The sequence below is a fragment of the Anoplopoma fimbria genome, chromosome 10 (assembly GCF_027596085.1).
Source record: "Anoplopoma fimbria isolate UVic2021 breed Golden Eagle Sablefish chromosome 10, Afim_UVic_2022, whole genome shotgun sequence".
Lineage (NCBI taxonomy): Eukaryota > Metazoa > Chordata > Actinopteri > Perciformes > Anoplopomatidae > Anoplopoma > Anoplopoma fimbria.
The window spans coordinates 2,134,867-2,159,235 of record NC_072458.1 but is presented as its reverse complement, the minus strand read 5'-3'; the positions used below and the strand labels follow the sequence as shown (position 1 = coordinate 2,159,235).

Below are 24,369 nucleotides of genomic sequence, written 5' to 3'. Positions count from 1 at the left end.
TTTAATCACCATTCATTACCAACTATTAAATGTTGCATTTGTGTTGATGTCTAAAACAGGTAGATTTAAAGACTCTGTCAACCCAATGCCTCACAACACAGCTAGGGGAGTCACATGACCAGTCAGCTGGTCTTCAGCACATCCGCCTGACCCGCTGCTGTTTACAAACCAGCAGAATGAGGAGTCCTGCGTGATCCGAACAGGTACTGAACCACACTGCGGGTTACAATGACTGTGTGGGCTTACTCACACTTTATGTTAGTATGTATGTGTGTGTGTGTTTTTCTGTGTGTCGGAAGTAAAGTCGGGCCTGTGCATCGAGTCGGGTTATGCTAACAGCTAACACATGTAGTCATATCAGCATAACAGTGAGATTGCATTGAACTAGCTTAGCATTCAGTTAGCATCGTTAGCCTTAGCAGCTGTCTGCATCGACGCTCCTGCTGGTTGTCACCTCCCTCCTCCTCACGAAACATGCTTTTTGCGTTCATTTGTAAATGCATTGTCAGTGCTGGGTATGGTTTATGGAGCCAGACCTGCAGGAAACCAGTTCCTCTCTGTGGGTAGTGGTGCAGGGTGCTTGTAACCCAGTTCCTCGACTGGCCCAGCCTGCCTGACAGCCTCGGTGATGGATTCAGGGCAGTGCAGAGGGTCTGTAACATCCAGCACTGGCTGCCTGCTCAGTTTATTAATGCAGATCTTCACACTTCCACAAACTAGTTCAGTACAGATATTACATTATTACATTACAGTCATTTAGCAGAAGCTTTTATCCAAAGCGACTTACAATAAGTGTATTCAACATAGGTATTCAAGAGAACTACTAGTCACCAGAAGTCATAAGTGCATCTCCTTTCTTAAACAAGCATCTAAAAGCATAAACCAGAGCAAAAGTATAGTGCAGAGGCAAATTACTACGAATACAATAAGTGCAACAAACTAATACGAATACAATAATTGCAACAAACTACTACGAATACAATAATTGCAACAAACTAATACGAATACAATAATTGCAAAACTAATAAACAATAATAAACTACGAATACAATAATTGCAACAAACTAATACGAATACAATAAGTGCAACAAACTAATACGAATACAATAAGTGCAACAAACTAATACGAATACAATAAGTGCAACAAACTAATACGAATACAATAAGTGCAACAAACTAATACGAATAAGTGCTAAGAGGAAGGCTCAGGGTAGTACTTCAGGTATCTGTGCAGGGATAGCATGGGGCTGCATTTGTGCAGGATTAGACGGAAGATCCTCTTGACTGGAGACATTATGTTCTTTTGAACTTCTAGAAAGGAGGGACACTGTCTCAAAGGCGAAACTGACCTAGCTGTTGAGTTTGGAGACAACAGATGACCTTTACAACACATGTCTGCGTTGACAAGTAAAGTGTGAGGAAATGGGTTGTAGGGCAGTCAGTGGTGTTATGGGGGAGTTTGTGACACTGTCTTCCAGCAAAATACTGCATGTTCTTGCATGTTTTAAATATTTCTCCTTTTGTTCTTTCTGCAATGCAGTTCTACCCCTGGTGCAGTTAGTCCAAACCTTTTTTTCGTTGTGATTTGTTAGAATAAATGTGATCACTCAGCAGTGGTTGCATAAGTCCGTGAGCTGTGAGCGACACAAATGAACGATGCTTCTTTAGAGGCCCCGAAGAGGTAAAAGCATCCAGCAATTCACAAAACAAAAGCTAAGATTAGAGTAAAGTCTGAAAATATCTTGTTGATAATATTACATCACCTTTGTTTTATCTTGTGACTCTTTGTGGAGGTCTATTTTATTAATACTTATTTTAACCAGTTAGGTCCCATCAAGATACAATATCTCTTCTGTCAGCGAGGCCTTGTCAAGATGGGCAGCAACGTAAAAAGTATCATAAACAAGTACAAACAGGACAGATAACAAAAACATACCAAAACACAAATACTAGCACTTGTTTAAAGCAACAACATTGTTCTCTAAATACTGATTTCAATTACTTTCAAACATGTCAAGACTAGAAGTACCATTGCTCAGGTTTTTGTATACAGACATGTATTTGTCAGGTTTCTATCTCTCTTCATGTAATCGATAATCGAATCAGTCAAGACCCGGCAAATTCGCAGAATTTCGCCAAGGTTAAGGTCATGCTGGTTCCCAGCCGGCTGCGGAGCATGTGACTGAAGGCTCCTGGGCTCTTGCTGTGGGTTGAAGTAGAGGCATGTGAGTTTGTTTAGCTGAGCTGTTTCACTTTGGCTAAACTGCAATCTGCAGCTTTCGACTGTAGCTGCCAGTGACGGCTCCCCTTCACCGCCGTCTGCAGAATCCTGTTTGAATATTCATCCTATAAAGAGCCCATGTACTGATAATTTACGGAACATATTTTACATAAGACCGTCTGAAAATGTTTTGTGGAAACCAGGACTAGTATACTGGTTCATCAAATGACTTATTTTTTATTACTGAATGCCAAATATTTATTTCCAGAACTGAAAACAAGCCTGTTCATTTCAGTGGAACTACAATAATTTAGTCAGACGTCTCTAAATGGAAATCCTGCAGGCACTTTAGAAAAACATTTAATACAGTTTAATCTGGGTTTAGTTATAGAATAGTTTAGCCTTTGTGCATTTAGGCCAATTAGCTTGAAGCTGGCTAAAGCTTTTCTTGGTGTCAGCTCAGCTTGAATGTGGGATCTCTAGTGTGTGTGTGTGTGTGTGTGTGTGTGTGTGTGTCCAGCCGAAGTATGAGCAAACCCTGCCTCTGCATTTTGAAGAGGAGCTGAATGGGAAATTTGTCAATTTGTCTGCTGTGTTGAGGTGAACCCCCTTCGCTGATCAGCTGATTTGAAGAACTGAAATATTCTCAGGGCCCAAAAGAGTGTGATGCTTGCCTGGCTTTGATCAAGGTTGGATACCCGTGGGGGAAAGTTTTTAGGCTCAAATACTGCGATATTTGTGGTCGCTTTCCAATTGAATGCGTGTTAAAGTAAAGGGAAGTGAAATGTTTTGTAGCACACTTTGAGGATTATTGGAGGGAGGGGTTCAGGGCGGGGCTGTCTGACTTGACTTTGGTGTTCATCCAGTTTGCTTCAAACAGCCCAAAACATTGCTGTTGCTCCTTTTTAAAATCATGTTTGAGGCGATAGCTTTGAAAAAGAAAGTGGTTGAGAAATCCTAATGTTTGTAACAAGATAATACAACGGCTGCAGCTTGTATTGAGCTTCTCAGGCTGCTGTTGTAAATCCCAGGAACACGTCTTCTACCTGAGAACAGATGGACGCAGTGTTATTTGTCTGTTGATTTATTTATGCATTTCATTATGTATTGATTTGATTATTTCATGAAAGATACGTGTTTTGAATTATTGAGGTGTCTCCAGGTGCCGTGCATTGAATTATGCAGAAAGCTAATTTGCCTTGATTGTTATGTAGTAAAGTTAGGATGTCGTTCGACTCTGGGAAGAAGTAATGAAGGCAGCAGAAGGCCAAGAGAAGACTCGCTTCAGGCAAGACTGTGCTAACACGGCAAGGCCTTGACTCTTTTACCCGCATCCTCTTTCATTCACACCCACAAGACATGCCTCCTCAAAAGCACAGGGACCGTGAGAGATCTGAGGAGGCCTCTTTAGAAAGTTTAGAATTACTTTTTCATTTTGGAAAGAAGGGACAAAGCGTTGTTGTGGTTGCAGGACTGCAGGGAATTTTTTTTTTCCTCAAAATATCTTTTGACACTTTGTACAATGCAAATTTAAGTCAGACGGTGATCATATGAATTGATATTCTGTGTGAGGTGAGTACTGTTATATTTGTAGTTGCTCAGGAGGGTTTGATAAATCTGTCATGGCACTCTTTCAAAGTAAAAGTAAGACAACAGGCTATTATTGGAGATGCCTTCCTCTTTCCTTTCTCCGTCTTTCCCTATAGTTGTGGATTAGTTACGATTATTTAATGGGATAATATCCTTTTTATGAGGGAAGGGAGAAAAAAGCCCTCTGACTTAAAGAGAGCATTAGTCTTTGAGGAGAACAGATGTTTCCTAAGAAAACAGGCACATACATTATGCATATAAAATTATTTCTATTTTGATGGCGTGTGTCGCTGATTTATCGAGCGGTGTCCCATTCACATGGTTAATAGGTTTAAGAGACGCCTTTGTTGTGTTATTTCCACAATTAATAAAGCGAAAGGAAACATAATGCTCAGTGGAAGCGTGCTGTTCTGTAGGCCTGTGTATTAGGCTAACCATATTCATAAACGTGGAATAATCCCAAGCCGGATAAAGAATGGAGGAAGAATTGTTTAACCTAGATAGTGATGTTTCACAGAGAAAGTTAAACTTTTCTCATAGTTGTGATTGTTGGCAGTGTCATTGGCTCAGGGTTTACCTGCTACAAACTATTACAATGTTGATTTTAAAGTGAACTCTCCTGCTTTGTCTGCTGCCCAACTGGACAATTTGAGCTAAAATCATTATCTATACATTTGAACATTTACCTTTCACGATGCACACACTGATGATTATTGTCTTGATTTATAGATTTATATTTTTATCAATCTAAAATGTCAGAAAATAATAAAACAATCCCATTATGATTTTTCCGCAGCACAATGTGGCATCCTCGTATGTCTTGCTTTGTCAAAAAAATCTAAAAATACTTACGGATAAAAGAATCACACATTTGAAAAGCTGGAACCAGGCAATGTTTTTAAAATGTTTTGCTTGATAGAGTTCTGGAGTCCATGGTCATGTCTTCAAATAACTTTGGTCATCTGCTCACCAGTCCAAAACCCCCCAAATATTCAGTTTACTGTTATGTAACACAAAGAAAAGCATAAAATCCTGACATTTCAGACGCTTGAATGTTTGTCATTTTTGTGAGCAAAAATGCCAAACAATAGTCAATTCGTTGATTTATTACTTATGGAGCTCTAATGACTGTTAATATTAATATTTTTTGTATATTTTTTAACCCATATTTTATTGCTTGTTCAATCATACACATGAAGAAGCCTAGTAGATGCGTTTGGTCTGTGACCAAAGTCATTTGTTATATTCATTGATAACTATTACTGTCACGTCTTAATCATATATCCCAGTTTGATCCTTATAACTATGGTATTGAGTGAATTTGATATCAAATATTTATGAAAGAGGTATGCTTAGGTATAAGGTGAGTTAACGCTCGGCTACCTCGCTGATTCTCGAGCTACATTGTGTGTAAAGGCTTCACGTAGTTAAAGTCCAGTGGATAGTTTGTACATGATAATAGCTTTATTTTTCTCCTTCCTGTTTTATTTGTTTCATTTTTATTAGAGAAACACTAATTCTTATAACACCAAATTATTTTTGTCCTTTTAAGAACCATGTCCTTTATTTCCCTGTGTGGAGGTTTCATTTCATTTTTGTTTATTCCTCTTCCTGCAGAGTTATTATTTTCTACTGAGTCTTGGCGGAGGAGAATCAAGAGGCTGTGACAGTAAGTTCAGAGATTTAACCGTTCAACTGCATGTAATGTTAGTAGCATGGCGGACTGTAGTGATTGCAGTAGATGGATTTAGCATGCAACCCTTCGTGAAGGGGTCAGAGGTCCGAATAACATTCCTGTTCAAGAAGACTTACAGGGAAAAATGGGCATCTTTGAATGTTGACGTCCAATCGCTGTTGATGGTATATGTAGTCCATTGAAGGAATACATTTCTCATTGGGTGCCAGAATTTACAGACAAAAGCTGAGTTATCCTGCTCGCAGAGCCGTGCCAGCAGTGACTACATTTACTAGCATTGTGCTCCAGCTGCTGACGCCCAGACAAAACATAATCTAGCCAAGAAGCACCAATACATACGCAGGTAATAAAATAAGAAATAAAAAACAGAGGCACTGTAGTCAAAACCAGCTTGTACCAAGACGACAACTAATCTTTACTATTTTACCCAGCAAAACAACTTGCAATAGCACAGTAACAAAACTACTCAAAGGTCATCTGCCCTCTCGACCTCGCTGGTCTTGGTTGTATTTTTATAGTTTGTCTCCATGGTCCTGAAAAAGGTCTTCAGCAAACCTTGTTCACAACATCCTCTGCACTCATATTTTGGAATGCCATTTTTGTTAATTTGCAATAAAAGTGAAGAGAAGGAATTTCTGCTTCTTCTTTTTTTTCAAACTTAATATACACAATGGAACTTAAAACATGTTGAATACCAAGAGAAATAAAAGCTGAAGTAGTTGTAGTTCTGCAGAAGTATAACAGATTAAGTAGCATGAGAACACAGATTTATCTGTCAATATAGAACGCACTGATAAATGTATTGTTTCAATCAACTTTATTTACCATCAGCACTGATTGGACATCCACATAAAAGGTGCAGAATTTCCCTGTTAAGAGCAGATGCCTGTCAGCACAAGCACTGATTAAAGGTCAGTTCCCCTATCAGTCGGTGTTTGTCAGCTTAGTGGGAAACTATTGTGCTTCATCATTTGGAGCTGTTGGATTGTTTTCTGAGTTCAAAGTTCATGCACAACATGATATAAGCTACTCAAAGTTTGGTTTGTAGCCTAAATCTTTGTGATTTGGTCAAATAAATAGTTCAGAGATGCAGTAGTTTTGGGACATGTTAATGTTTTTCTAACTTTCCCAGAGTCATAACGTTATAAATAAGACAGACTTTTATTTATTTATTTGCTGTTGTATGAAACAGCAATAACAGGCTATATGGCTTGATTGTTGAGTGTCTATGAGATCAGATACGTTATCATGATCCCAGAGACATCAAGATCTTATATCGTAACATAGTGAAACTAAGCAAGTAAAGTACGGAGGGGTGACGAGGCGTTTTTATCTAAGCTTTGCCTGAGGGGAGGTCCAGAGCTTCAGACTTTTTAAACCTCTGCTCCAGCTGATCTTCTAGCTGTTCTGTTGCAATAACCTGTGATTTAATTCCAGTTTCTTTTTTCTTTCTCCTCATATTACCTGCTCTAGATCCGGCTGGGTCGCGGCCATGCAGCACCCCAATTTCGAGACCCGCCACCCGCTCCAGACAGACGAGCAGCAGGAGACGGGCTTCGACCCGCTCGATAATTTCAACAAGAACCGCAGCAGTACGTCAACTCTCACAGTCGACTAGAGTAGGATTTAAACTCTAAAGACATTTTAGATCCTTAGTTAAAAAATGCTTCTGTTTCTGTCATGTTGGGACTTTCCTTCATTTGGTCCTTGATGCCATCTTTTATATATTTTGGTAAATCACATCCTAAAAGCAGACCAGTCCGTATTAAACCTGCTCTTACACTCACTGAGGTTCTGACCAGTGGATGAGTCATAGAGTAGAAGAGAGAGTCACAATAACCTAAAGATATGAAGAGATGATAAAAAAAGATAAAATGGGAGTTCATTGTGGAGTGTGAGTCACAGACGAGGCAGGCGACGCCCCGGGCTGAGGGTGTTTTTGTGTTTTAATGTTTACGTGTGAGGGAGAGAAGATGTCGGGAGGGCTGGCATGTTGTGGAACTGATGAATATTCATGCTGAGTGTCCCTGTGGAATGATCTACTCCTGTAACTAATGTTGATAGACAGCTCTCCGACTTGAATGCATGTTCACCTGCGGGCCAAATTAGACTTATTACTGCCAATAAAGAGGAAGAGGAGCATGGTGCTTTACTCTCTGTCGTCACTTTCCCTGCTTCTGGCCCGTATGCCTCACTGCATGACAGAGAAAAAAGCCCTTAAAATAACTTATTGGTCATTTGAAAGCAGTTAAGAGGCCAGTTCCTTATGATGGCAGTTGTGAAATGTTATGATTCTGTTTATTTAGCTTAGAAAATCATTGATTTCTAGGTTCCCTCCTTTGCACTGGTTGTTTACATCGCCCCCTTGTGGTTGTGTCTCTGTCTGCTTGAACAGGAGGCTCTCTTGACAGCATCACTTACTCACAGTCTCAGTCAACCTTCCTCTCATACAGGTGAGTGTTTCCAGTATGTTCTTGTGTGGGTGTACCATAAACTCTTGGCCCATTTCACTGCTCCAGCCTCCTGGTTTACTGGCTGGATGACACATTAGATGGAATACTGTGCCCAATTTGGGTGGAGAAGCTCATAAATCTCCCCGTTCCTCTGCCCCCCCCTCCTCCTCCTCACAGGAAAGAATGGGACGACTTGTTCCTCAACAGTAATTACCTGGCCAGGACCCGGCAGGCAGGCATCAACGGTCGACTGAGGAGCAGCCGCTTTCGGAGCGTGTGCTGGAAGGTAACTGCCAAGTGGATCAAGCAGTCCTTTCGAGTTTGATTAAAGTGGGTTTGGGCAATTTCTCTGGCTCATAAAAAAGGCAGCACTTTTGGCAGCTTGCAGACCTTCTTTGGTGGAAACAGCGGCCTAGAGTTTAGTGTTTGAAAGTGTCGATTGTGTGCATGTGTATGACTTCTAAGAGCATGCACCAACCTGTGTGCTGGCTGTCTGCAGTTGTACCTTGAGGCTCTTCCAGAAGACAAGGGTCAGTGGATCAACAAGACCAAGGAGCACCGGGCCCACTATGAGAAGATCAAAGACACGGTGAGAGCGCCTCAGTGTGGCCTTTTACCTCGGCATCATGAGACAATGGTTATTAAACAGTCACCTGCACAAGTTGCAGTAGCTTTTGGTGTTCTGCAGCAATTTGAGAAGCATTATGATTTAATAAAAAATTATGTTTTGTATTTGCTAAATTTCATTATTAATTATTGTGAGAAATCACTCGCAGTTTCACATACCACGAACATTTAAAACAAAACGGAACTTCTAACTGCTTACAGTCTATGCTGCTTTACAACATCATCATGCATTTCTGGCAGTTTAAACCTTAAGGAATTTACTGATCGCTGATCTCTGATTGGCTGTTATTGACATCTTTGTGTGTGGTTTTTATTTATTTTTTGTTGTCACAGCACATCACTAACCCTCGCAAAGCTGCAGGCCAGCAGGACCTGGTTGTCAACAACCCGTTGTCACAGGATGAGGGGGTGAGTGTGTGTGTGTGTGAGTGACAGTGTGACTGTCTGTCTCCTTCACTTTGTTAGTCATTTGCTTCACATTTGAATGCAAAATGTGGCCCTAATGCATTCCCTCTAGACCGTTGTTGCAATAATTATATTTCAGTCATTCATTAATGTTGATTCATTACCATATATTTTTTTAAGTAATTATGATGCCATTGAATTGATTTTGGATTATGGAATTAAACTAATTAAGTTTTTTGCATTTTTCATCGCCACAATAATTTGCCACTCGTGGTTACTTATTTGTTGATGACGTGCACTCAGAAAGCCACACTTATAATAACAGAGTAAACAAGAGCTGTTATTGGCCTTCTAGGGAAGTTCTTCGATCACAGAATGGTCACTATTTATTATTGTTGGGGTGTCAACGTTTTTATGAATAATGTTTCTTTGTGTACGTCCTATTTTTTCTCTCCTGTCCAGAGCCTGTGGAACAAGTTTTTCCAGGATAAAGAGCTGAAGGGGATGATCAAGCAGGACGTGTTGAGAACGTCAGTAACACCATCATTCTGTTTATTTGTTTTATTAAGTTTATTTTCTTTTAACTAACACCTGAAAGCTTTCTGACGTCAACATGAAGTGAACCCCTCCTTTCTGCCTTTCTATTTTAATTCTTCTTTAATCTGTCATAAGGTTCCCAGAGATTCGTTACTTCCAGGATGACGATGTGAGGACAAAGCTGACAGACATCCTCTTCTGTTATGCCAGAGAAAATGAACAGTTACTGTATAAACAGGTACAATTGACACATTGTCCCAACAGCTCTTTCACAGAGCTTAAAGGAATACTTCACCCTCAAATTTACCAGTTGTTTATTAATTACTCACCCTACCTTGAATTCCTGAAGAAGGCTTGGTAAAATTCTTGATGAATTGAAGTAAACAACAGCGTTGAACTACAGCAAAACTATATCAAAACATAGGTTAACAAACTCGCAAACAATTCAGGTTCGCTAAAATATAATAAAAATATAAAATATTTTTATTAGATTATAATAATACTATCTTAAACTTTTCAGACTCGTACGGACAAGTAGCACACCTGCGCAACTGTGAGAATGTTTTACTGCTGTTAAACATGGCCCCCGCTGTTTTACAAATGGTAATTTTGTGGGATAAGTATTCCTTTAAATGTAGAAGTCAGACATCTTTGTTTTCACTTAAAGGTCCTTGAAAAATAGATCCTTTCATGTGTGTGATTGGGTTTTCTTACTGAGCCATTGTAATGATACTCTAGACGTGTGTGTGTGTGTGTGTGTGTGTGTGTGTGTGTGTGTGTGCGTATGCGCATGTGTGTGTGTGTGTGTGTGTACAAAATGCCTTTGTAACCCTAATCATTATCAGTGTCTGTAACAGGTGCCAGCACATGAATAGACCCCAGTAAAGCATCTTTTTTGCAAACTGGAAGTGACACATGGCCGGGCAGTTGCTAACAATATCTAAATTAAACCTGTCATCACGGATTAGGAACCTCGTGCATCACTATTAAAGAAAGACTGACCACAAATTAACCCTCATTTCTCTCTTTCTCCCCTGCCCTTTTTTTTTTAACGTCTTACATGCTCTTCTTCTCTGTCTGTAGGGGATGCACGAGCTGCTAGCGCCCATAGTGTTTGTTCTGCACTGTGACCATCAAGCCTTCCAGCACGCCAGCGAGACCGCCAGCCCCAGGTCACTTACTCATAACCGTGAAATATTTCAACCTTTTAGCTGGCATAAACACCTTTTAAGACTTGCCTGTACTTCAGTAGCTTGTGCTGTGGTCAGAAGCCAAAAATATATATTTGTTTCTTAATATATATTGAGATCAATTTCATTTTCCCACAGTGAGGAGATGAAGTGTCTGTTGAACCCAGAATATCTTGAGCATGATGCCTAGTGAGTACACTCCTAATATGGGACACATTACTAGTGTTCATGTTCAGAAACTTTATTACTTTACAAATAACTGGAATTGGCTTACATGTCTGTTTCCATCTCACAATATATCCCCTCTTTGTTTGCTCATCATTTATCTCTTTCTCTCTGTCTCCACTTTACACACACTTCTGTCTTCAGTGCCTTGTTCTCTCAGCTGATGGAGACAGCAGAGCCGTGGTTCTCCAGCTATGAGAGGGAAGTGAGGAAGGTCAGTCAGATCTGAAGAACTGCTTTTGACATTGTGCTATAATGACCCCACAGAAGACATGACATTAAACTTGGCATGCTGACAAAAGGCTATTAACACTTTGAGTTATAATCCTCAAGGTTTCAGCCATGGTCGATTTGACTACACCCATGGTTACCAGGGTAACGACAAGTGTGATGTAATGCTACAGCAAACACTTGAGCAGCTGCTTTGTCAGCAAAGCACCAGAAGAATGCCCGGTGTATCTGTTTACAGTGCAGCCAAACAAACTTCTGATGTTTTTATAAAGAACTGTGATCTGATTTAATGCTGCACACAAAGCAAGTTGTTTTCCACACAACAGCAGGTCACGGGGAAGAGTTTGTGACTTCTGCTCCTTAGTTCCATTATCACTTGCAAAAGTTAAAACTTTTTCACTGTCAAAAAAAATGACAGATATGATAATTGTCTTGTAAACACATTTTTAATGACTGGTCATGGTTACAAATATTTTCAATGTGATTCCTTCACAATAAAAGCCATCACAAGTTTGAGGTGAGGTAATGACAGAATGTAAATACATTGAATTGCTATTGCTGAAAGAAATGGTGTTTGTTTTTATAAAATTCTTAAGGAATATAACTAACTGAATGTTCCAATATACAGTACCAGTCAAAAGTTTGGACACACCTTCTCATTCAACTACTTTGAAGAATCTAAAATATAAAACATATTCTGGTTTGTTGAGCATTTGTTTGTTTACCACATAATTCCATATGTGTTCCTTCATAGTTTGGATGTCTTCAATATTAATCTACAACGTAGAAAAAAATAAAAATAAAGAAAAACCATTGAATGAGAAGGTGTGTCCAAACTTTTGACTGGTACTGTATAAACTGAACAAACTGCACATTTTGGCTTGAAATAAACTTTTGTTCAAACTCTGACGGTTCTATGCCCTCCTTTAAAAAAAAATATATATATATAATAATAATAATAAAAAAACATTTGTCACTTTTGCTCCTTTTCAACATATCCAGTAAATGTTGATCACATGGACACATATCATTTTAAACCGAAGCTAATTACATAATGATCTTCTGCTCCAGGGTAAGGAAGAGATGCTGACCAGCATCCCGTTCGCACGGCCCCAGGACTCGGGGCCATCTGTTGCCATAGTTACAAAAGTCAACCGCATCCAGGACCAGCTGGTGAAGAAGCACGACATTGAATTGCACATGCACCTCAACCGGCTGGAGATCGCCCCGCAAATCTATGGCATGTCAGTATTTACACCTGTATTCAAAGGCGTCTGATACTTTGGCCCTCAGCTGTACACAAATACAGTGACCATGTCTCCCTTTCTGTTTGTTTGTCCGTCTGTCCTGCAGCCGGTGGGTACGTCTGCTGTTCGGCCGTGAGTTCCCGCTCCAGGACCTGCTGGTGGTTTGGGACGCCCTCTTTGCCGACAGCATCACTCTGGACCTGGTTGACTACATCTTTGTGGCCATGCTGCTCTACATCCGAGACGCTCGTACGCTCCATTTATCACTGAATAATCCAATAACGCCATATGTTTTCTTTGGAGCATGTAATTTCATAAGAAACACTTAACTGGAAGAATGTGATTTACTCCCACCTCATTTAATCAGATGGAGTCATATTGCTTTAAATAGAATACAGTAGATATTTGCTGCCATACCAGATGTGGTTATAAGCTCTAATGTTGGCAAACATCCCATTTTCTCCCTGCTTACTCTGAAGTGTCTTAAAGTAAGACATTGAATCCCTGCTGCTATAGAACCGATGCCAAGAAACTACATGCATACAGCACTTAAGAAGACTTTTCGATCGATCTGAACTTTGAATTTCATACAAACGCAGACTTTATGAAGGAAAAATGAAATACAAAATCTAAGTTGCAAGCACTGAACACAAGAGACAGTGATGATGTTGATCAGTGGCACTACAGTGTTGTTACAGCTACTGTAAGTGTCCTTGGAACAAATAGGAAGCTGTTTATCAGAGAAGTGCTTTTCTGAAGTGTTCCCTGAAGGTAGAAGAAATGCTAGAGTTGATAGGAACGATTGGAGAAAATTATTTCTGACTCACTTGATTGTGCGTGGATGAAGTGTGATGCAGCTGTAGGACAAGTTGCTCGGTGCTTGCTAAGAATAATGGAATGGCAGCGTTGTGCTAAAGTTTAGTTTTCCCATTAGAACCTATTTATGAAAGCATACGCAATCATGTTTAAGGAAACATGACTCCATTTCGCGCAGAGTTTAAATGCAATAAAATTCTATATTTGAATGAGTTCTGATGTTGGATTCATAGTCAGTGCACAGCATCACTAATACTCCATTTGTTGTCTGTTTCAGTCATTGCTAGTAACTTCCAGACCTGCCTGGGCCTGCTAATGCACTACCCTCCATTAGGAGACATCAGCTCCCTGCTGCAAAAGGCTCTATTCCTCCGAGATCCCAAAGTAAGCAAACCACACTAGCAGAAGTAATTGGAACATCATTGTGCTGTTGTTACTGTACAAACTGACTTTGTTACCAAGATCAACAGCTTTCTGGTTTTGTGGTTGTGTTTGTTACTCTACAATTTTCCTAATAGTCCCGTCCACGTATTTTAAGCGCTTTCATTATGTCTGACTGGTCACAAGTTAAAATGGAGAAGAGAAAGTGAGAATCATATAGTTCTTAACACAGGAAATACAGTTCTTACAACATAAATGATCTTGTTCTTCGCAGAGGTGGGAAAATATTTGCAGAAGTGAACACACACACACACACACACACACACACACACACACACACACACACACACACACACACACACACACACACACACACACACACACCAAACACCACACACACACACAAAACACTGGGCTGAAATCTTTGAACATCATGAATAGTGTCGACCAAAAACTATTATGGCGCTGTGAAAAATATTGTAGGCGTTAAAAGTGAAGTTAAATTGGCTGCAAATGTTTCAGTGTTGCACACTTCACTGGTTACATGTTAGTGGTTTTAAGGCACTTACTGTAAATACATGAAGCACAGGTGCAGTCAATGAACCGGTTGATCCGGTTAATAAGAAAGAGGAAGTTTATACATGTTTAATGTAAATATGCTGTGTGTGTGTGTAACATAAATAAAGCGCTCTAAATCTTGTTTAAAACCTACAACATTTAAATAATATCAGAGATCAAGGTTGAGACAGTCATAAGTAGCTAATATTTCTTGACCATTTCATCCATCATGCCTTACAAACAGACATCAAGTTGTGACCAGAATATTTAAAGGAACACATTCTGCATGACTCAGAAACCTCAACAACAAAGCTCAGTAAAGTAGGAAGACACAGCTACCTAAAAAAAACATTCTAGTGGGAAACAGACGGATCATTTAAGTCCTCAAAATATAAATTCCCTCACACTCTTGTTGAGGAGGTTGTCTATGAACATTGATGGTAGGGCGGTACGGAATAGTTAAACTTTTTTTATTATTATTATTATTATTAATATCTTACAGAAACATTGTGTGCAAAAGTCCACCTTCTCTCTCTCTCACGCACGCACGCACGCACGCACACACACACACACACACACACACACACACACACACACACACACACACACATAGTGCTCAAGTCAACTTTTATGTAAAAAAAAAAGCTAGATGAAATCTTTTCCAAAACTCACAACATAAAAAAAATATTGTGGTTCAATTCGTTTTTGTACCGTTGAGCTTTTCAAAAAGAAAATGTTCACTGTGTCAAAAAACTGCTCTCTGGCTTCCCTAACACAAAGGGAGGCCTGCACTTGTATTAACAGAGTGGTCTAACGGCCCTGTAAATTACATTTATATAACCACAATTACACCAAATCATATTTTTTAGGGGGATCATTAAATATTAGGGACAGACATTTGAAGCTTCATTTAAAAACCTCAATTTAATTATTTGATTCAAGCTTTGGATGTTTAAAAAAATGTCTTTCAGTAAAGCCCTGATTGATACGTTTCCCTCTCAGTGCTACAAAAGGTCTGTTCTGTTTCACAGTGGATCAAGAATGTGGAGACTCCTAGGATATACAATATGGGCTGGAGCTAATCAATACCAACCTTGATTTGGACACAATAAAAGACTAAAGGGGGCTCAAAGGCTACATTTGTCAGAATATTATTTCTTTTAACTCAAGGTTTGCATAATTTATGGCTTAATCAAGTCAGCTAAAAGGATTACTTCTTGCCACAAATTGCATGAACCATTTTGCGGCTCCATTAAAAAAAATAAAAAAATCCTCCAGTCTAATACAGTTATGTTATAGGTGCATAAATTAGCTTTTATATATATATTTATTAACAATTATTTGAATCTTTTTTGCCCTCGATTTTGTGTGCGGGTACGTTTTTCAGTAGAGCACAATCATGAATTTGAATATAGAAGTAAAAACTGTGAAATGTCCAAAAATAAATCGTGACTCTAAACATAAAGTAAGGCTATTGCCATGTTACAGTAACTGATTCCTTTTCCAATTATGTAATTTATATGTGCAATGTTTTTTGACGCAAGACAGTGAGATTACAAAAACAAGAATTGGTGTCGACACCTTGAGAAGTTTTGCTACATTGACTAATGTGAAAATATGCTAAATTGCTAAACATTTGCATTCAGGATGTAGCAAATTTAAAGAAAAAAGAAAATTGTCATTTTTTTTGGCCCTATTGCATATTCTTCCTCACACTTCATTGTTGCTTTCTCTCTCTCTCTCTCTCTCTCTCACACACACACACACTAAATCACTCCTCACACACAGAAGGATCACATTCTTCCCTTTACCTTTATATGAAAACCATCTGTTGATTTGTATATATTTGAAATCCAAATTACTGCTTCTTTGACCTGAGCCATCACCCGACGGTCCCACGTCAAACAATCTTCTTTTACTCTTCTGAGTTCACTGACCTTTTTCTGCAAACAAACACAACTCACCACACTCCCATCCACTACTCTCCTGGGATGATGAATCAAGGAAGGTGCTGATCCAAAATGACAGTTTCCCCCAGTTGTTAGACCATGCCACAGCACGTCCGCATCAAGGAACACCTGGGGGAGGGGGCATCATCCCTATTGACAAGGGGGGGAGGGGGCAGGGAATTTGCTCGTTGCTCATATTTACTGACTCAGAAACATTAAGGTACTCATATTTTGCTTGTTTATGTAGTCATGCGTTCCCGATGTTTGGGTTGACGTGTTTGCTTTGTTTATCACGCACACCAGAGTAACTTCCTCTGACTTGTAAAGAACAAAAGAAAATGTTTTATTTATGTCCACTTTGTAGAACTATCCCCGACCGGTCAACTACCAGTTCCAGCAGAACCTGGATTACTACAAAACAAGGGGAGCTGACCTGATGAACAAGTCACGGTAAGTCATGGACACAATTGTTCCTCTCTCTAAGAAATAAAGTCTGTGTACTCTTTTAAATTATGCACTTTTAACTGAAAATACTTTGGTTGTAGTTTCAATTTGGTTGTAAAACACTCATCCTCTTTCAGACTGTTCAAGTAGCTGTAAATAATGTTCAAAATGTCATCTTTCACAGAGAACATCAGATAAATAACCACAATGTACATAGAAACTTCTAAAACCATTCAAATGTTACAAACAGGTGTATATTAAAAATGTTAATACACTGCTCAAACTGCAGCAGTTCTTACAGTGTTCGTTTGAGAACATTTACCCGCCTGATGAATCAGCCTTGTGCTTATTATATTATATTATAAGTCTGATTTCCTGTTGTAGTTGACTGTTTCCCACACATGTAGCTACATTTGTCAATGAATAGAAAACATTTTAATTGCAGTTTGAAAATCATATTGCAGAAGCTTAACATTTGTATGAGATTGGCGGTCCATCACAGTGAACACCATGAGGTCTTCTTTTTTTTGTCAGTTATTGTGCACAGCAAAAAACTTGTCATGTGCTGACAACAAGCTTGTGAATGCAAGAAGTGATCGGTTTCACATAACTTTTTTTGGATTGTGTCAATGTTCGCTTTTAATTTGTTTAAAAAAGGTCAGCAATAACAAGTACCATGTGTGGATAAAGGTCTAAAAGCGTTCTGTATGTAGTTGTTTGTTTTTCCATATTCCTATCAACATACATCTCTCTCTCCAGCTCTGGTTCCAGTACAAAAACGGCCCCGCTCAACATCAACAAGGTCTCCAACAGCCTGCTGAGCTTTGGCAGGAAGCTCATCGCTCCGGCAATATCGAGCGGATCTGGAGGCATCTCGCCAATCAACAGCGAGGTTCATTCCTCCTCGTCCTCCTCCTCGTCAACATCACCCGCATCGGCACCGGCGCCCGCCCTGTCTCACCCGCTGGCTGAGCCCCCGTCAGGACAAGCCCCACTGCAGACCCAGAGCCACGCCCAGAGTCAGCACTACCGCCTGCTCAAGTCCGAGAGCATGCCTGTCCACCTCAGCAAAGGTGAGCAGCAGGACACACACATTTACACTTGTGTTGGCTGCTTTGTAATTTGTGGATTTGCTGCATGTACAGATTAACACCAGTGCAGATTATCTGAATATCTGCAGACGTTGGTTAGTGTGGCAGCATCAGCTTTGACTCTCCTGTCTGTTAGATGTAGTTTCAGGTGAAGTCTCTCAGGACTCTCCCCCAGCCCAGACTCACACTGACACACAAGGTAACTGCTACCATGGCAACAGCTTGTGTGACAACCCCCCTCGTCCATTATTGTGTCGCCGTTGCATGTCTGCACACAAAGCTTGTCATTCACTGTTCCTGCTGCTTTACTAGCAGACAGTTTGGTCCACGTTATAGTGAATGGACGTTTGTACAGAGCATGTAATGGCAAACTTTGACCAGCAGAGGGAGATCACAGCTCGCCACATCAGCTTAAATTATACTGATAACATAAACGTCATGGTTGTGTTGTGTTTTGGTATCTGCTGTCAGCATTGCTTTGGACTTGTACTAAAGAACTTGCAGTGTGTGTGTGTGTGTGTGTCCAAGACACAGTTTATGTAAATGTTGTTGTTGTTGTTGTTGTTGTTGTTGTTGTTGTTGTTGTTGTTGTGTGTCATGTGTTTGCAAGTTTGCCGGTTTTTCTTTGTCTTTTAAGAAAAAGGCAAAGAAAAACCTTCCTCTTATCCTTTTAAAGAGGCTTTGAATTATGTTAAGTTATAGTCACTTAATGAATGTAAACACATCTTTTATATATGATTAAATAAATGTGCTCTGAAATTATTAATAAATGAACATGATTCACAGAGAACCAGCAGGAGCACTGATTGGTCTGACTCTCCACGTACCATGCCAATATTAGACAGCTCGCCAATCAAAGCTCCTGCTGCTGCTCTGTGGGTTGGATCTCCTTTAAGTTTTAGGTGGCTCCCTGGATACACGTCTTTTAAATTTAATAGTTTTTTTAAGTCAAAGCAAAGCCAAGACAAATTTAAAACTGTAAATGTAAAAGCAGAAGACAAAAAATGTAAAAGGAATTGCATGCAGTTTAAAAAGTTTAATTCATTTAGCTATTCCATTTTAAAATTCATGTATTAATGCTTCATTTAAATGCAAAAGTAATAAATCCACTTATTCTTTTTTTTTTTTTTTTTTTACAATTCCTTGAATTATTCCAATTATTGCACAATCGATGCTTCATATTCTTATTGTATCCTAAAAAAAATTACCTATTTATGAGACATATTGATCCCTAGGTCAGGAATGAAAATCCATGCTTAAGCATTGTTGTCCTGTTGTAGAAATACATAACAGCTTGAGATGATATATTTGATTTCTTTAAAGGGAAGCTGTGCACATATTGTTTATATTTTGTCTTCTGTCCTCCCTCTTTTTCAGGCCAAAGCTCCCGGACAGTTAGCTCCTCTCCCAGCATAGAAAGCCTGGGTGGGCGGCCTCAACCCACCGCCTCCCCGCCTCTCCCCCCCTCCAGAGGGAGTGATGTCAGCACTGCATCTCCGCCTCTCTCCGCCACCAAGAAAGAGTCGTTCTTCAACATCACTCGCTCTCGCTCCCACAGCAAGAGCATGGGCAAGAAAGAGTCGGTGAGCAGTTCCACCATCTGCTGTCGTAAACTTTTAGTATTTTTACTGTCAGACTGTCTGCATGTCTTATTCTCCATTTGTATCTTACAGTTACACACCTTAACTCCTCTCTGGGTTTCTTGACCCTCTACTAACCAAGCTCCCCTCTGCTTTTGCAACAGGAGGAGGACCTGGAGGCCCAGGTGTCATTCCTGCAGGGTCAGATCAACGATTTGGAGGCCATGAGCAAATACTGTGCCAGGATGATGAACACTCACATCTGTGAGTACTGCAACTAGAAATGTACACCAGCAACAAATGGGCAAATTTCCATGTTTATTTTCTGCATATAAAACGTTATTTCAAATACATAAAATGTTGAACATTTTTCTTAAAAAAACCCAAAAACAAAACATTGTGTGTTTGCACCTGAAATAAATAAATTCAGCATTTTATTTAAATAAACATATTGACAAATATAACAATAAGGTATGTTTAGATCGATTTGACTTTATTGTCTACCTTAGTGGAAATATGGCTTTTCCTCAAGTACAGCACGGTATATACAATGCGCATAACAAAACAACCCTTTAAAAACAAATATACATTATACAGTTACAATAGTGCAAATGGTAGCATTAAATAAGCTTCTATTCAGCTTTAATTTGGTCATTGTTTCATTTTAATCTGTATATATATTTTTTTCTTTTTTTTTTGTCTTTTTATAAAAATTATGCAATGTTTTTTGTTTATTTGGATCTTTTTATCTCTTTATGTTAAGCACATTGTATTTTAAGCAAGAAATAAGTGTACATGCTTTGGACACTACATATTTTGCTCAAATATGGGACTTCTGATGGTACTACAAAATACATAGCATATTAGACAGAATACTGTGTGCACTAGGTGGCAAATATGGGACGCAGTTCAAGGTTTCAAAGCATTTTTCAAATTTGTTACAGTATTTGCTTCATCTAATTAAGGGATCTTGTTTAGCTTTGTGGGTGACTGCATATTCCATGTCCACAGGTAATATCCAGGAAGTGATTCTTCAAGAACACCTGGAGAAAGAGGATGAGGTCCTGGTGTCACTGGCTGGACTCAAACAGGTGAGTCTGACCAAGTGTACATTGTTTGTGATACGTTTTTGTACTTCTACTATGCGTCTTCTTCTCTGTTTCTATCACATTGACGTGTTCCCCCGGATCCTGTCAGATCAAAGACATCCTTAAGGGATCGCTGCGCTTCAACCAAAGCCAGCTGGAAGCCGAGGAGAACGAGGAGATCTCCATCGCTGACGATCACTACACCTCCACGGCAGCGGCTGAAACTGCCCTGAGGGCCAGCAATCCCCACGGTGACGACCACAAACAAGGAAAAGGCAGGCAGAGCCGGGACTCTGATCTGGACAGGAGGAGCCTGACCATGGATGAGAAGGAGGAGGAGGAGGAGGAGCAGGAGCAGGAGCAGGAGGAGCAGGAGCAGCAGGAGCAGGAGGAGCAGGAGCAGACGATGACTCCACCTGAGCAACAGGTTAATTGATGATCATTCATTTTTTAGGCTGCTGGAATTAAAGCTCTTCACTGTTGGCATCTATCTATATTATGTGCAACACTCATTTCAGTTAGAATTATTTTTCAGTATATTTAAATAAGATCATTTTCATCATGTGTGTGAAAATGATCCAGTATTTGTAGCAGAATTGTATTATTTGCATGCAGCATGAATCACCCAGAGATATGCTGCTTTATACATCAACTAAATGTTGCATTCAAATACATTGAGCTTTAGGGCCAAAGACGCAGCAGACAGTGGTTATACAGCCTTGGTTCATGAACACGTCTTCTACATCCACTCACTGCACTAGATTAAGAAGTGCAAATCATTTAAACAGGCCCTATTATGCTACTTTTATCTCAAGTTACAGTTACATGTTTACATGCGTTAATGCTCATAATCCTCATAATCCTCCTTGTTTTTCTCATCCTGGCTGTCCTGCAGCACCTCTTCTCACCCTCTCTCTGAAATGCTCCGTTGTAGCGCTTGCTCCTCCCTCCAGAAAGCAAAGTCTGCTCTGATTGGTCAGCTAGCCCACTCTGTTGTGATTGGTCAACGTTTCACATTTCAAAAAAATCTTCTTCCGGAGCTTCAGCTCTGTTTCTCTCTTTTGTCATTTGAGGGTGGGCCAAACTAGCCGGAAGGAGTTTTAAGTCACTTCCGTAACATTGTGACCTCATAAAGTTACGGAAGTGAAGGAGAGAATTCAGGAGCTTCTGAGGGGGAGGGTAACTCCTTTTAGGCGTGGACTTCAGGTTTTACCCTCTACAGACCTTTTACATGTACACAAGTATATATAACACACTAAAGGAGAGGGAAAAGGTGGAAAAGCATAATAGGGCCACTTTAACAGAGCGTCTATTTGCAGCCGGGTGATAATAGTCACACAGCAGCTATTCGGCAGCTATTTACTCCTGGCCTGCTTATCCCCTGCCTAGTAGTATAAAGAGCAACAAAGTTAATCCTTCTAATAGCATTAGCATCAGCAATCATTTCAAGTGAGAGGGCTTTTCTGCCAACACATGCAAAAGACACAGACAACCCATACCATCTCTCATGTGCAGGTGGTGTCTTGCGTTGGCTCCGAGGGTAAGAACTGGGACGACTACATCCTTGTGTGCCAGGATGGAGACCTGGCTGCTGCCGATGGAGGAGGAGGAGGAGGAAAGGCTGCAGCCGAGCGCACCCCTCCGATCAGGCGAGGGCGCGGCTTGGTGCGAATGGAGCCTGAGGGTGCGGCCGGGACCTTCCATGACCCCCTGATGGTCGCCACAACCTCGGGCTCTTCCAGCCCAGACGAGGGCTCCACCCACAGCAAGGACTCTGACTTCACCATTGTTAACCCGAACGACCTGTGAACGAGCCAACCACCCCTCCCTCTGCTCCTCTTATACCTGAATCATATCCCATTCACAGGATGTGATTTAAATTAAAAAAAAAAAGAAAACTGACATGGGATTAGAGGGTGGAATCTGCAGTTTTTGGTGGAGCACTGCCGGAGCTGCAGTCATCTAAAAAATTGCACATTTGAACTGTGACACTTCCAGTGGTAAATACCTTATACTCTGTCTCTTTACCTGTCAGCTGTGCCACTTCAGCCCTGTCTAAGCTGATGCTGTATGTATGCTATCTCATTTACCGAATGCCTGTCTCCTCACTGTGTTGGGTCATGTCACTCATGATATTTAATTGTACCACCATTCTCTACCAGAGAGGGCACCATTGAACTGCTTACCCCGTCACTACACGATTACTCTGTTGGACCTCAAACTGCAATTTCTATTTGGGGGAGGACTCTCTCCTCCCAAGATTACTGTAATGATTGGGAATGTGATACTCTGATTCTTCTGAATGTGGAGATCATGCCATACCTCTGCCTGTGTCTGTATATGTCTATGTCCTTACAGAGTAAGCTCTCTTCTCTGATACTCAAAGGAAAGGATGTTGTCCTCCTTCTCGAGGGCAGCTTTCTCCCCCCCTCCCCTCCTGAACCAGTGCCTCTGACCATTATTTGTCTCTCAACCAAACAAAACCTAACTCTGTGATCTTATTCTTTTTGTTAGCTTTCTTTTTTTAATTTTTAAGAAAATATTTTTAACCTTTAGTTTAACTCCCTGGATGAAAATGATTAAATCATGGAGTAAATCTTTTTTTTTTTTTTTTTTTTTTAAATTGATTCCAATGTGGACATTTTAATGTGGTAATTGACCGTTTGCTTTTCTCACGTTATTAGTTGTTCTCGTGTCCGGTGGAAAACATGTAAAGCAGCGCACACAAAGAATGTCCCTCTAGCTGCCCATTCAACATAATTAACTCAAGACCAATAAAACTACATTGCTCTTACTACAAACTGGAGTTGTTGAGCCTGTTTGGGAATGCTGTGCTTGCTTTTAATGTTGATGTAAACGTTTGTGTGGGTTTGTGTGAAAATCAGGTCTTCACAGTTGGTACTGTAAATTGCATTATTTCAAAACTACTGTCAAAGCAAATGGAAGGTTTGGAGGTTGGAAAAAAAACCTCATAGTGGAGAGATCTGAGTATGTGTAAATGCCAAAGACTAAAAACGGAACAGATCAGAACAAAACCACATCTACTCCTCTGCAAATCCCTTCTACCGCTCAAGAGACAACATAGTGACTGCTTATTTACACACTTGATACGATGTAACTGGCAGGAATATAGTTGAAAACACGTGGTGTATGTGTGTGTTACTGCCAGAGGCAATTCACAGATAAAAACTATTGTCCGTCATTTCTTTTTTTCCTTTTTATTAAATGTGATACAATTGGCCACAAAGTCTGACCATAATTCCTAGAATTGTATTCAGATGCTGGTTCCCAATGACATAGAAAAAGGTAATTTAGTGTTTTCTAAAATGTATTTTTACTTTAGCTGTCAGTTGTGTAGCTAGTTAAGAAAGCTGCGTTTATTGGTCTCAGATAGGCATCTTCAATGGATGACATCCGGCAGGAAGAGTTCTAAACAGATCAACTGAGACAATCATTTCTCTCTGCTGAAGCTCTGAGGTGGGATATTTTCACTCATTTTCAGCTGCATTGTGTTTCATGTTGAATATCTAATGGTACAAAACATTTTAAATTCAGTGGCCTCTTTTGCTTAGTTATGTACTTGAACTTGAAAATCCATTAAATTAAAGGATATGGTCTGTAAAAGACATTCAGGCATCATTCAGTGCGTCTCTGATGTTGAGCACTTCATTACTCCTGAGGCTGACATTTCAGTCTATTTAAGGAGCTCATTTTTCTACTTTGTTGGTTCCTAACAAGCTTAAACAAAAAAGTGAAACTATGGTATTACATTAAAATATCATAGTTGTCAGAATATATTTAAAAAATCACTATAATTGTGTTGTAAATTTCAAAGCAGATGTCATCACAATATTATCATGTAGTATGTAATAAAACTTGGAATATAGTTTGCCATAAAAATGGCATGAAAAGTATTAAATTATGGTATTTCATAAAAATATAAAATGTTTAAAGTAAAGTATGTCATATAATGTCATCATAAAATCATATTATACTATGCCGGAAAAAATATCAGAAATATTATATATATATTTCATGAC

At 39.7% G+C, this 24,369-nt stretch overlaps 1 protein-coding gene across 3 annotated transcripts; it reads left to right on the top strand.

Moving 5' to 3' along the window:
• The first annotated feature begins 112 nt into the window (after positions 1–112).
• Positions 113–23,906, top strand: tbc1d5 (TBC1 domain family, member 5). 3 transcript variants are annotated; one of them, XM_054606659.1, is made up of 23 exons: positions 113–203; positions 5,429–5,480; positions 6,981–7,099; positions 7,903–7,960; positions 8,138–8,246; positions 8,460–8,549; positions 8,921–8,995; positions 9,455–9,522; positions 9,665–9,767; positions 10,613–10,701; positions 10,858–10,908; positions 11,089–11,158; positions 12,247–12,419; positions 12,529–12,671; positions 13,516–13,622; positions 16,491–16,576; positions 17,330–17,643; positions 17,798–17,860; positions 19,039–19,244; positions 19,406–19,505; positions 20,253–20,332; positions 20,439–20,756; positions 21,845–23,906. In XM_054606659.1, exons 3-23 carry the CDS (start codon positions 7,000–7,002, stop codon positions 22,136–22,138), a joined length of 2,697 nt encoding a protein of 898 aa, XP_054462634.1. In that variant the 5' UTR covers positions 113–203; positions 5,429–5,480; positions 6,981–6,999; the 3' UTR covers positions 22,139–23,906. The 3 variants fall into 3 exon arrangements, with proteins under 3 accessions (XP_054462634.1, XP_054462636.1, XP_054462635.1); XM_054606660.1 differs by lacking the exon at positions 113–203 and adding an exon at positions 237–257; XM_054606661.1 differs by lacking the exon at positions 17,798–17,860.
• The last annotated feature ends 463 nt before the right edge of the window (positions 23,907–24,369 follow it).

Bases quoted from the DNA above. Each gene is read 5' to 3' on its own strand.
- tbc1d5 (XM_054606659.1), top strand. From the start codon at position 7,000: ATGCAGCACCCCAATTTCGAGACCCGCCACCCGCTCCAGACAGACGAG. The intron at 10,702-10,857 runs GTCACTTACTCA...ATTTTCCCACAG, and splicing joins AGCGAGACCGCCAGCCCCAG to TGAGGAGATGAAGTGTCTGT. The intron at 12,420-12,528 runs GTCAGTATTTAC...TCTGTCCTGCAG, and splicing joins GCCCCGCAAATCTATGGCAT to CCGGTGGGTACGTCTGCTGT.